At 42.7% G+C, this 14062-nt stretch overlaps 1 protein-coding gene across 2 annotated transcripts in view; it reads right to left on the bottom strand.

The window, feature by feature from the left end:
• syde2 (synapse defective 1, Rho GTPase, homolog 2 (C. elegans)) overlaps window positions 1-14062 on the bottom strand; it is a 74608-nt gene that overhangs the window by 17530 nt on the left and 43016 nt on the right. For both annotated transcript variants that reach the window (XM_041840113.2, XM_041840114.2), the window contains exon 4: window positions 7772-7898. In XM_041840113.2, coding sequence (XP_041696047.2) covers window positions 7772-7898 — 127 coding nt within the window. The remainder of the gene's footprint in view (window positions 1-7771; window positions 7899-14062) is intronic.

Raw genomic sequence — 14062 nt, 5'->3', positions numbered from 1 at the left:
CAGATTGAAGGCAAACTGGGGATCTGGGATTAGGCTGCTTTTTAGTGTATAGAATAACCAGCATTTCCTCCCCAGAGATGGACTAATAAAGTACTATTCTATTCTATTGTCCTTCCAGAGCATGTGGTCTGGCGGGAATGCAGTAGGTGGACTCCTGTTGACAGAGTGATGTAGATTCAGTCCTGTTGACAGAGTGATGTAGATTCAGTCCTGTTGACAGAGTGATGTAGATTCAGTCCTGTTGACAGAGTGATGTAGATTCAGTCCTGTTGACAGAGTGATGTAGATTCAGTCCTGTTGACAGAGTGATGTAGATTCAGTCCTGTTGACAGAGTGATGTAGATTCAGTCCTGTTGACAGAGTGATGTAGATTCAGTCCTGTTGACAGAGTGATGTAGATTCAGTCCTGTTGACAGAGTGATGTAGATTCAGTCCACTGTTGAAAATTCCCAGATGACTGCCAGGCTGAGTTGTGTTTTACTCATCAGCAGAGACCTGCAGCTTAAAGATGCGATCTGCAGTTGGGAGAAACGATCTGCAGTAGGGGTGAACGATCTGCAGTAGGGGGAAACGATCTGCAGTAGGGGGCAACGATCTGCAGTAGGGGGAAACGATCTGCAGTAGGGGGAAATGATCTGCAGTAGGGAGAAACGATCTGCAGTAGGGGGCAACGATCTGCAGTAGGGGGCAACGATCTGCAGTAGGGAGAAACGATCTGCAGTAGGGGGAAACGATCTGCAGTAGGGGGAAACGATCTGCAGTAGGGGGCAACGATCTGCAGTAGGGGGCAACGATCTGCAGTAGGGGGAACGATCTGCAGTAGGGGGCAACGATCTGCAGTAGGGGGAAACGATCTGCAGTAGGGGGAAACGATCTGCAGTAGGGGGAAACGATCTGCAGTAGGGGGAAACGATCTGCAGTAGGGGGCAACGATCTGCAGTAGGGGGAAACGATCTGCAGTAGGGGGCAACGATCTGCAGTAGGGGGCAACGATCTGCAGTAGGGGGAAACGATCTGCAGTAGGGGGAAACGATCTGCAGTAGAGGGAAACGGCGTCACTGGCTGTCCCACTACAGCTGTTATAGGTTTTGTTGCCGAGCTGCAATTTTGTTGTTGTTGTTGTTGCAGTACATATTGTGCTCTTCAATCGCGCGTGCAATGATGTCCGAGGTGAAAAAACAGTGTCTGTTGTTTTCAGTAACTTCTTTGTTGTTATAATATCACAAACCGACGTGGCTGTTTCAACATGAAGGATTCCAGCTTCAAACACACTGGCAAGAGCATAGTATACAGTTACAGGCTTGTGGTAAGACTATCAACAACCACTACACTGGGTGGGAATTTACTAAACTAATCTGAAGAAAATATGTATTGTGGGAGCCTATGTTAAAGATTTATACATACTGTATGTTCTTTAAAGTTTTTGCTGTGTCAGAAAGGATTTCCTTCCTATATCGCTCCTGCCCTACAGTAGATAAATTGTCATAAAACTCATGGTGCGTGACCGTTTCTTTCCCTTCCTCTGAGCCTAACTCAGGTCTGTTTTTCACAACAGGAGTCAGAGTCTGAGCCCCCTCCATAACTGTACTCAAGACCCAACATGCCTCAACATAGCAGTGCAGAGGAGAGAGTCTGCCGTCTGTGCATTCCTACACCAAACAGCCGTGGCGGTGCCGCAGATTTTATTTGACTGAAAAAACAACTAAGTCTGCTGTGTCAAGCAATCACAGTAGGCACTTAAAGCATCATCCCCTCTCTCTCTCTCTCTCTCTCTCTCTCTCTCTCTCTCTCTCTCTCTCTCTCTCTCTCTCTCTCTCTCTCACTATCTCTTCTCTCTCCCTCCCCCCTCTCCCTGAATGTGCAGTGTTTGATAAGGACAGATAAAGGAGAGATAAATGTAACTCGGTTTTACTTTGTAGATCTCTGAATACTTCCTTAGACACACTGATTTCCCAGACAGATAGATGCAGTGTTTGTGAACATCCTCACGAAAACAAATAGATTTATCAACTTCAGTTTAATCTAGTTATTCCATCGCCGAAGAACATGGTGCTAGTACCAAGTTTGAAATGCAATGTGACAATGAAAATAACTATTCTTTTTACTACTGAGCACAAATAATGTTTATAGGTTTTCACTTCCACCACCTTAATGACCTCTCAAAGTGTGAACACAACACACCCATAACTCAATACACACAAATATTCTCTATTTTCCCTTCTGCAGTAGTTTTGATATAAACACTGGTCCCACTGTGTGTGTGCGTGTGTGTGTAGTGACTCAGAGCAGAGAGAATGCAGCCATTATGTGTGGGGCAAATTATTAGCCTGCTATGACTCAGCTCTGTGTTTACACTGCCGTTGGAGTGCCTTAACCCCTGTTGGGGCCTGACACGCACACGCACGCACACACACACACACACACACACACACACACACACACACACACACACACACACACACACACACACACACACACACACACACACACACACACACACACACACACACACACACACACACACACACACACACACACACACACACACACACACACACACACACACACACACACACACACACACACCAGGCAAGGTCATGCTCAGGGTTGAACAGGTGGCTTTCCTCTGCAGGTGTTACCTTTATTTTCACAGCCTGTGATGTGTCAGGCAACAAACACATCATGGAGAGGAGGACTGTTGTTGTTCAGGGAAGGTGTTTGGGTTGTTCAGGGAAGGTGTTTGGGTTGTTCAGGGAAGGTGTTTGGGTTGTTCAGGGAAGGTGTTTGGGTTGTTCAGGGAAGGTGTTTGGGTTGTTCAGGGAAGGTGTTTGGGTTGTTCAGGGAAGGTGTTTGGGTGTTAGAAGGGTTTGGGTTTTTCAGGGAAGGTGTTTGGGTTTTTCAGGGAAGGTGTTTGGGTTGTTCAGGGAAGGTGTTTGGGTTTTTCAGGGAAGGTGTTTGGGATTTTCAGGGAAGGTGTTTGGGTTTTTCAGGGAAGGTGTTTGGGTTGTTCAGGGAAGGTGTTTGGGTTTTTCAGGGAAGGTGGTTTGGGATTTTACTGTAAGGGAATTGGTGGCAGAAATTAACTTTGAGTTGCTAGAGAAATGTGTTGTGTTTTTGGTCAAATGTTTAGTCATTGACGGGCAAATCTCATACAAATACGGTTTCTTACAACTGACATTGTAGACTTTTGCAGCATCCATACACTACAAGACCCATACTGCAATGGTCCAACACCTTTGACCTCTTGTTCAAACAAAACTACAGGTCACTGCTGCCGTCGGTTGGTGCCGCCCTAAAGGAACAAATAGGGGCTTGTTCTCCCCTACGAACACCTGCCTTCTCCTCACACCCCCAGATCAGTAGAGAGGGGGCCAGAGGGGGTGTACAGGACAGGGGGCGGTGCATTGCTTTGCCCTGCCCAGTCCTTGGTGTTGCCCACTTCTCTCTCTGACACCCACCCACTCACACTGGACCAGGACTGTATGTGTTTGTATGGCGGGTCCTCCCTGCCTCCTGGTCGGCATAGAGTTCAGCTAAGCCACCATGCGTCCACTTAGCCAAATACCATCTGTGTGTGTTCGGCATCAAAGGGGGCACTATTAATGACTTTCCATGTATTCACTGCATGGGGAGGGCTGGACTGGAGGACTGGAAGGGAAGCTAGCTGGGCTGCAAACTAGGCTCTTTATCCTTGTTAACAAACTAACAAGTGAAAAGGGAGTCTCTTAAATCAGATGCAATTTCAGAGTTTTTCGTTTCTAAACTTTGTGATGACCTTCGTCGGAGCAACTAGCAACTCATCACATGCACTGACTCTAACTAAGCCCAAAACACTATCTTCCCTTTCACTGAGAGGAGGGAAATTACACAGATTTTCCATCAACCCTTGCTCTGTTCTGTTCCTTTTAAAACACATCACTGAGGCTTCTTGTTGTGTTGGCTTCCTGCCAAGAAAAAGGTTGATAGATGGGGTTCTCAGATAACTGTCCACTGTCCATGCAATAGCTACCAGGTGGAGCAACAACATCAGTTTAAGCTACAATGATCCTCGTACAGTCTCATTGCTGTGTTACATAGACTATAAATATATGATATTTCAAGAATAACTTAAAAATGGCAGATGCTGTGACTGACCTAGTCGGCCTCTCAACTGCCTCTCTGTGTTAAGCATGGCGTTCTCTGAGATCAGAACCAGAGGAGTCTGAAGTAATGCCTGGCCGGTGACTGAAACACACCACCGTGACTAAAACTAAAATGAGCAGCTTGTCCCTCCATCTGTGCTCCTGACCGAAGGGCCTGGGGGGCTGAGGGGCGGGTCTGTGGACACTGGGTCCTGCCAAACCCCCCCCAGCCCTGGAGGAATGTCCCTGAGTCAAAGGGGGCTAAAGAGAGAGAGCTCCTGCCCCCCTCCACCATCCTTCTTGATTTAAGTCACATCCCAGCTGTCAACACTGATTCAATTACAGTAGAGACCTACACCATCTAGACTCCTGTTGTCATCCATGTTAACATACATACAACTTCTGAATGTACTGACAAGTCACTTTGTAATGTTAATACAAAAACAATCTGTACCAAAAAAATACTGTATCGCAAGAAACAATGGAACCCAGAAATTCTGCTGCCTGAGACAAAAAGAGCCATTGGCTACATTCAGTTAATGTACGTTACTATAACAATTCTGTATTCAGAGCAAGACAATCACGATGAGGCTGTTTTGTGGAGTTGTTTCCTTTGTCTGGGATCATGGTTTGAAACAAAGGAAGGCCACACAGTTCACATGTTTTGCAAGCTTTGGATTGAACTTTGACACAGGGTAATCCCTTTCAATACATCTGCCTTTTAAATTAGCCGGGTGACAACCAATCCTCGCCGCCTCCTCTTAGCTCATCCATTTGGCCTGCTTATTAGCTAACCTCTCTGTCTCTCCTTCCGGCTGACCTGACTCCACTCAAACCACCAACCCCCATACCCCACCCCCTTCTATCTTTCACTGCTTTAAGCCCAGCCCTGCCCACCCCAGGACAACCACCCTACCCCCTCGCTCTCGCTCCCTCACTCCACTCCCTCAGCCCATCTGCAACAGCCACACACTCGGCAGAGTAAATTTAGACAGCAAGCAAAAACCAACAATCCACACTGGTGCTGGCCCTTTTTTTCTAACCCGCTCAACTGTTAACTGTGTTCTTTGCCCTGCCATGCTAATGCATTTGGATCAAAGCAGGCATGATACGAGGACGCCTATATGGGCCTCTTTCCAAAACCAACAGCAGCTCCCACAATGCCAAGGGGCTTCCATGGTCTTCCTCTTTTTCGGTGGGAGAAGAAAAAAAGAATCCATGAGCAAGTATTTTTATTTAGTATTTTTCTCTTAACTGTTGCCCCTCCCCTGTCTATTCCCGGAATCTGTATTCATTGGTTAGCTGAAGTGACATTGCAGGCATGCTCTAGAAGTTCACAGATCATTGGGGTTGTTTAGCTAATTTGATCAGGCTAACATCCTTCTGCAGGCTGCAGCGTACTCATATACGCATTGAATGAGGGGAATATTGGACATTGACTCCAGTCCCAACATGTCCAGGTAGAACAGACACACATATTTTGCCAGTGAAATAGTTTTGTCCTAGTTTGTCACTGACACTGATAGAAACCAGGAATTACAGTACTTCGAGCATGAGTGAAACTGGGTTACAGTCCTCTGCTAGTTTTTTAAAAATGTGTAAATAATGGTAACGCTCAGTGTGTGAGTTATGTTCAGGAGTCTCTGTGTGTGTGTGTGTGTGTGTGTGTGTGTGTGTGTGTGTGTGTGTGTGTGTGTGTGTGTGTGTGTCAGAGCGGGGGTGGTCAGAGCGTGTGGCATGTCTAAACCTGGAGGAGAGGAATGAAGGAATGACCTAAATGCATGTTGTCCTGGATGGTTGGTTGGCTGATGTGAGGGCTCTCCCCTCAGGCACTCTCACATCCTGATGGTATGCTGACTGGAATGCTTTTGCAACAAACAAAGACATGCACGTAAGCATGCATGCATGCACACGCACACACACGTACATGCAAACGCACACACACATGCACAGACTCGTGTGACGTGTGTACAGTGCCCTCAGAAAGCATTCATACCCCTAACCTTTTTCACATTTTGTTTTGTTACAAAGTGGGATTAAAATTGATTGAATTGTCATTTTTGGTCAACGAGCTACACAAAATACTCTGTAATGTCAAAGTGGAAGAAAAATTATAACATTTCTAAAAAATATATGAAAAATAAAACTTGAATATATCTTGATTAGAAACGTATTCAACCCCCTGAGTCAATACATGTTAGAATCACTTTTAGCAGCGATTACAGCTGTGAGTCTTTCTGGGTAAGAGCTTACCACACCTGGATTGTACAACATTATTATTTCAAAATCCTTCAACCTCTGTCAAATTGGTTGTTGATCATTGCTAGACAACAATTTTCAGGTCCCTCCATAGATTTTCAAGCAGATTTAAGTCAAAACTGTAACTCGGCCAACATTCACTGTCTCCTTGGTAAGCAACTCCAGTGTAGATTTGGCCTTGTGTTTTAGGTTATTGTTCTGCTGAAAGGTGAATTCATCTCCCAGTGTCTGGTGGAAAGCAGACTGAACCAGGTTTTCCTCTAGGATTTTACTTAGCTCCATTATTTTCTAACTTGAAAAACTGCACAGTCCTTAACGATTACAAGCATACCCATAATGTGATGCAGCCACCTCTATGATTGAACATTTGGAAAGTGGTACTCAGTAATGTGTTGTATTGGATTTGCCCCAAACATAACACTTTGTATTCAGGACAAAATGTGAATTGCTTTGCCACATGTTTTGCAGTATTAATTTAGCGCCTTGTTGCAAACAGAATATTTTGATTCTGTACAGGCTTCCTTATTTTCACTCTGTCAATTAGGTTAGTATTGTGGAGTAACTACAATGTTGTTGACCCATCCTCAGTTTTCTCCTATTTACATTTATGTCATTTAGCAGACACTCTTATCCAGAGCGACTTACAGTTAGTGAGTGCATACATTATTATTTTTTTTTTTCATACTGGTCCCCCGTGGGGGTGAAATCCCTGAGCGGTTTCCTTCCTCTTCGGCAACTAGGTTAGGAAAGACACCTGTATCTTTGTAATGACTGGGTGTATTGATACACCATCCAAAGTGTAATTAATAACTTCCCCATGCTTAAAGGGATATTCAATGTCTGCTTTTTTATTTTTACCCATCTAACAATAGGTGCCCTTCTTTGCGTGGCATTGAAAAAACCTCCCTGGTCTTTGTAGTTAATCCTGTGTTTGGAATTCACTGCTCGACTGAGGGACCTTACAGATAATTGTATGTGTGGGGTACAGAGACGAGGTAGTCATTAAAAAATCATGTTAAACACTATTATTGCACACAGAGTGAGTCCATGCAACTTTTTATGTTACTTTTTAAGCACATTTTTACTCTAACTTATTTAGGCTTGCCATAACAAATGGTTTGAATACTTACTGAATCAAGACATTTAATATTTTAATTATTTATTAATTTCTAAAAAATAAAATAAAAAATAATAATCCACTGACATTATGGGGTATTGCGTGAAGGCCAGTGACCCAAAAATCTAAATTTAATCAATTTTAATTCAGACTGTAACACAACAAAATGTGGAAAAATAAAGTGGTGTAAATACTTTCTGAAGGCACACACAGCAAAGGTTTTAACAGGTGTTACAGGACAGAGGTTCTGATGCTGTTTGCAGTGTAATATTACCTGTGATGACGTTGATGTCAGGGTAGGTGTTTTCACAGAGCTCCACTCCCAGGCTGTCCCTCTCAAAGGCCTCCCGAAGCTCCTTCTTTACTGCCGCTGAACCACATAGACGGTAGAGGCCCACAACCTGCAGAAACACACACAACCAGGTTAAATACACACAACCTGCAGAAACACACACAACCAGGTTAAATACACACAACCTGCAGAAACACACACAACCAGGTTAAATACACACAACCTGCAGAAACACACACAACCAGGTTAAATACACACAACCTGCAGAAACACACACAACCAGGTTAAATACACACAACCTGCAGAAACACACACAACCAGGTTAAATACACACAACCTGCAGAAACACACACAACCAGGTTAAATACACACAACCTGCAGAAACACACACAACCAGGTTAAATACACACAACCTGCAGAAACACACACAACCAGGTTAAATACACACAACCTGCAGAAACACACACAACCAGGTTAAATACACACAACCTGCAGAAACACACACAACCAGGTTAAATACACACAACCTGCAGAAACACACACAACCAGGTTAAATACACACAACCTGCAGAAACACACACAACCAGGTTAAATACACACAACCTGCAGAAACACACACAACCAGGTTAAATACACACAACCTGCAGAAACACACACAACCAGGTTAAATACACACAACCTGCAGAAACACACACAACCAGGTTAAATACACACAACCTGCAGAAACACACACAACCAGGTTAAATACACACAACCTGCAGAAACACACACAACCAGGTTAAATACACACAACCTGCAGAAACACACACAACCAGGTTAAATACACACAACCTGCAGAAACACACACAACCAGGTTAAATACACACAACCTGCAGAAACACACACAACCAGGTTAAATACACACAACCTGCAGAAACACACACAACCAGGTTAAATACACACAACCTGCAGAAACACACACAACCAGGTTAAATACACACAAGCTACAGAAACACACACACACAACCAGGATAAATACACACAACCTACAGAAAAACACACACACAACCAGGTTAAATACACACAACCTACAGAAACACACACAACCAGGTTACATACACACAAGCTACTGAAAAACACACACACAACCAGGATAAATACACACAACCTGCAGAAACACACACAACCAGGATAAATACACACAACCTGCAGAAACACACACAACCAGGTTAAATACACACAACCTGCAGAAACACACACAACCAGGTTAAATACACACAACCTGCAGAAACACACACAACCAGGTTAAATACACACAACCTACAGAAACACACACACAAAACCAGGTTAAATACACACAACCTACAGAAAAACACACACACAACCAGGTTAAATACACACAACCTACAGAAACACACACAACCAGGTTACATACACACAAGCTACTGAAAAACACACACACAACCAGGATAAATACACACAACCTGCAGAAACACACACAACCAGGTTAAATACACACAGGCTACTGAAAAACACACACACAACCAGGAAAAAAACACACAACCTGCAAAAACACACACAACCAGGTTAAATACACACAACCTGCAGAAACACACACAACCAGGTTAAATACACACAACCTACAGAAACACACACTCAACCATGTTACATACACACAAGCTACTGAAAAACACACACACAACCAGGATAAATACACACAACCTGCAGAAACACACACAACCAGGTTAAATACACACAGGCTACTGAAAAACACACACACAACCAGGAAAAAAACACACAACCTGCAAAAACACACACACAACCAGGTTAAATACACACAACCTGCAGAAACACACACAACCAGGTTAAATACACACAACCTGCAGAAACACACACACAACCAGGTTAAATACACACAACCTACAGAAACACACACACACAACCAGGTTAAATACACACAACCTACAGAAACACACACACACAACCAGGTTAAATACACACAACCTACAGAAACACACACAACCAGGTTAAATACACACAACCTGCAGAAACACACACACAACCAGGTTAAATACACACAACCTGCAGAAACACACACACAACCAGGTAAAATACACACAACCTGCAAAAACACACACAACCAGGTTAAATACACACAACCTGCAGAAACACACACAACCAGGTTAAATACACACAACCTACAGAAACACACACACACAACCAGGTTAAATACACACAACCTACAGAAACACACACACACAACCAGGTTAAATACACACAACCTACAGAAACACACACACACAACCAGGTTACATACACACAAGCTACTGAAAAACGCACACACAACCAGGATAAATACACACAACCTGCAGAAACACACACAACCAGGTTAAATACACACAGGCTACTGAAAAACACACACACAACCAGGTTAAATACACACAACCTGCAGAAACACACACAACCAGGTTAAATACACACAACCTGCAGAAACACACACTCAACCAGGTAAAATACACACAACCTGCAAAAACACACACACAACCAGGTAAAATACATACAACCTGCAAAAACACACACACAACCAGGTAAAATACACACAACCTGCAGAAACACACATAGGTCAAATACAGGCATACACAAAAAAAACTGCAAAAACAGACAACTAGGTCAAACACAAAGACAAAACATGCTAAAATCACTCAAATGACTAGGTGAAATACTTACCGTCAAAAATACTCTAACATGAGTCATACACAGAGGGTTACACCATTATCTACAGTGGGGAAAAAAAGTATTTAGTCAGCCACCAATTGTGCAAGTTCTCCCACTTAAAAAGATGAGAGAGGCCTGTAATTTTCATCATAGGTACACGTCAACTATGACAGACAAAATGAGAAAAAATATTCCAGAAAATCACATTGTAGGATTTTTAATTAATTTATTTGCAAATTATGGTGGAAAATAAGTATTTGGTCAATATCAAAAGTTTCTCAATACTTTGTTATATACCCTTTGTTGGCAATGACACAGGTCAAACGTTTTCTGTAAGTCTTCACAAGGTTTTCACACACTGTTGCTGGTATTTTGGCCCATTCCTCCATGCAGATCTCCTCTAGAGCAGTGATGTTTTGGGGCTGTCGCTGGGCAACACGGACTTTCAACTCCCCTCCAAAGATTTTCTATGGGGTTGAGATCTGGAGACTCCAGGACCTTGAAATGCTTCTACGAAGCCACTCCTTCGTTGCCCGGGTGGTGTGTTTGGGATCATTGTCATGCTGAAAGACCCAGCCACGTTTCATCTTCAATGCCCTTGCTGATGGAAGGAGGTTTTCACTCAAAATCTCACGATACATGGCCCCATTCATTTTTCCTTTACACGGATCAGTCGTCCTGGTCCCTTTGCAGAAAAACAGCCCCAAAGTATGATGTTTTCACTCCCATGCTTCACAGTAGGTATGGTGTTCTTTGGATGCAACTCAGCATTCTTTGTCCTCCAAACACGACAAGTTGAGTTTTTACCAAAAAGTTATATTTTGGTTTCATCTGACCATATGACTTTCTCCCAATCCTCTTCTGGATGCACTCTAGCAAACTTCAGACGGGCCTGGACATGTACTGGCTCAAGCAGGGGGACACGTCTAGCACTGCAGGATTTGAGTCCCTGGCGGCGTAGTGTGTTACTGATGGTAGGCTTTGTTACTTTGGTCCCAGCTCTCTGCAGGTCATTCACTAGGTCCCCCCGTGTGGTTCTGGGATTTTTGCTCACCGTTCTTGTGATCATTTTGACCCCACGGGTGAGATCTTGCGTGGAGCCCCAGATCGAGGGAGATTATCAGTGGTCTTGTATGTCTTCCATTTCCTAATAATTGCTCCCACAGTTTATTTCTTCAAACCAAGCTGCTTACCTATTGCAGATTCAGTCTTCCCCAGCCTGGTGCAGGTCTACAATTTTGTTTCTGGTGTCCTTTGACAGCTCTTTGGTCTTGGCCTAGTGGAGTTTGGAGTGTGACTGTTTGAGGTTGTGGACAGGTGTCTTTTATACTGATAACAAGTTCAAACAGGTGCCATTAATACAGGTAACGAGTGGAGGACAGAGGAGCCTCTTAAAGAAGAAGTTACTGGTCTGTGAGAGCCAGAAATCTTGCTTGTTTGTAGGTGACCAAATACTTATTTTCCACCATAATTTGTAAATAAATTCATTAAAAATCCTACAATGTGATTTTCTGGATTTTCTTTTCTCAATTTGTCTGTCATAGTTGACGTGGTACCTATGATGAAAATTACAGGCCTCTCATCTTTTTAAGTGGGAGAACTTGCACAATTGGTGGCTGACTAAATACTTTTTTTCCCCACTGTATATACTACAGTGTTTCCCCTAGGATTTTCAGCAGCGGTGGCAAAGATAGTGAAGTCAAGGAGTTTGAATACTTTCCGAATGCACTATATATACAGTTGAAGTCGGAAGTTTACACAGCCAAATACATTTAAACTCAGTTTTTCACAATTCCTGACATTTAATCCTAATACAAATTCCCTGTCGTAGGTCAGTTAGGATCATCACTTTATTTTAAGAATGTGAAATGTCAGAATAATAGTAGAGATAATTATTTCTTTCAGCTTTTATTTCTTTCATCACATTCCCAGTGGGTCAGAAGTTTACATACACTCAATTAGTATTTGGTAGCATTGCCTTTAAATTGTTTAACTTGGGTCAAACATTTCGGGTAGCCTTTCACAAGCTGCCCACAATAAGTTGGGTGAATTTTGGCCAAGAGTGTGCAAAGCTGTCATCAAGGCAAAGGGTGGCTACTTTGAAGAATCTCAAATATGAAATATATTTGGATTTGTTTAACACTTTTTTGGTTACTACATGATTCCATATGTTATTTCATAGTTCTGTTTTCTTTACTATTATTCTACAATGTAGAAAATAGTAAAAATAAAGAAAAACCCTGGAATGAGTAGGTGTGTCCAAACTTTTGACTGGTACTGTATATATATTTATTTTTAATTGTTTTTGTAACCTTTTATTGTGGACTGGTGGCCACCGCTGCTAAATGAATATAGTGGAAACACTGTACGACTATGAGACAGAACCAGGTCAAACACATAATTTATTTTATTTATTTCACCTTTATTTAACCAGGTAAGCCAGTTGAGAACAAGTTCTCATTTACAACTGCGACCTGGCCAAGATAAAGCAGTACTCACAACCAGGGAGTCAAAACACTACAGCCAAAAAGAGAGAACATTCTTAATGTACTATACATCAAGTTCTAGCCAACATCTGACACAGGCTTTCTGTTTATCTTACGAGTAATGGACAATGTCGACTAGGGAGTGATGCTTTGCCTAGCCACGCTAGCTTTGTCCAGAGTGGCTCGCCATGTGATTGCTAGCAAGCTGACAGCATTCTAGGTAGTGCTAGGTATCAACAGCCAATCCAGTAAGGGCTGGAAGCTATAATGAGCTTCGATTGGTAAATCGCGCCGCGATATCATTGAGCATTTGCATAATATTGAGCTTCACCCAACTTAAGTCCCGCCCTGTTTAAGCTCCCACGCCATGTTCGCATCAACCAAACGGTCCCCCGCCTTCGCGTCTCATCGCCTGACATCGCCCCTAGTGGACATTGGCTGTAAGGCCATCGGATCAAACCCAACAACCACTGGTTAACCTTAACGAGTGACTAGTAGTGCTGAGCCATTAGTGCTTTTTGAGGTCGGTTCGGTTTCAGTTAGACTATAAATAAATAATCACGGTTTTCGATTTTGGTTTCAAATTATTTTTTAAAACATTAAATGCACTACGCATTATGTGGGTTGAATGCTGTAACAACACAGAATACAAAAAATCATAAAAGGTCCCATGATGCCAGGACCGAGTTTGGGAAACCCTGGCTTAGATAATATATTTTCAGGTAGAAAAACCTTAAGAAGCAACTGCTCTATCCCTCTCAAATCGTGCAATTGTGCATTCTTCTGTCTCTTTTACATAACAGGCGTAAAAGAAACAGATTGGACAAGTAGGTGCACAATGGATTATGGTCTTTGTAGTTAATTAACACGTTTTCTGCGCTAAACTATGTAGAATATTGGCCTGTTGGAAACTACAACTCCCTTCTACTACATCACACACTTCGGGCATGATAGGATTCATCTCTACAGAAACTGCACAATGTGTACATTGAGCTCACAGAAAAAAAACGAACAAAATGGAATTAAAATTATTTTGTTAATTAGTTGTTTAAAAAACCGAAATGTCAGTTAATCACTCAGCACTAATGACTAG

The sequence above is a fragment of the Coregonus clupeaformis genome, chromosome 20 (genome assembly GCF_020615455.1).
Source record: "Coregonus clupeaformis isolate EN_2021a chromosome 20, ASM2061545v1, whole genome shotgun sequence".
NCBI classification, from domain to species: domain Eukaryota; kingdom Metazoa; phylum Chordata; class Actinopteri; order Salmoniformes; family Salmonidae; genus Coregonus; species Coregonus clupeaformis.
This window is presented reverse-complemented; position numbering and strand designations above follow the sequence as displayed.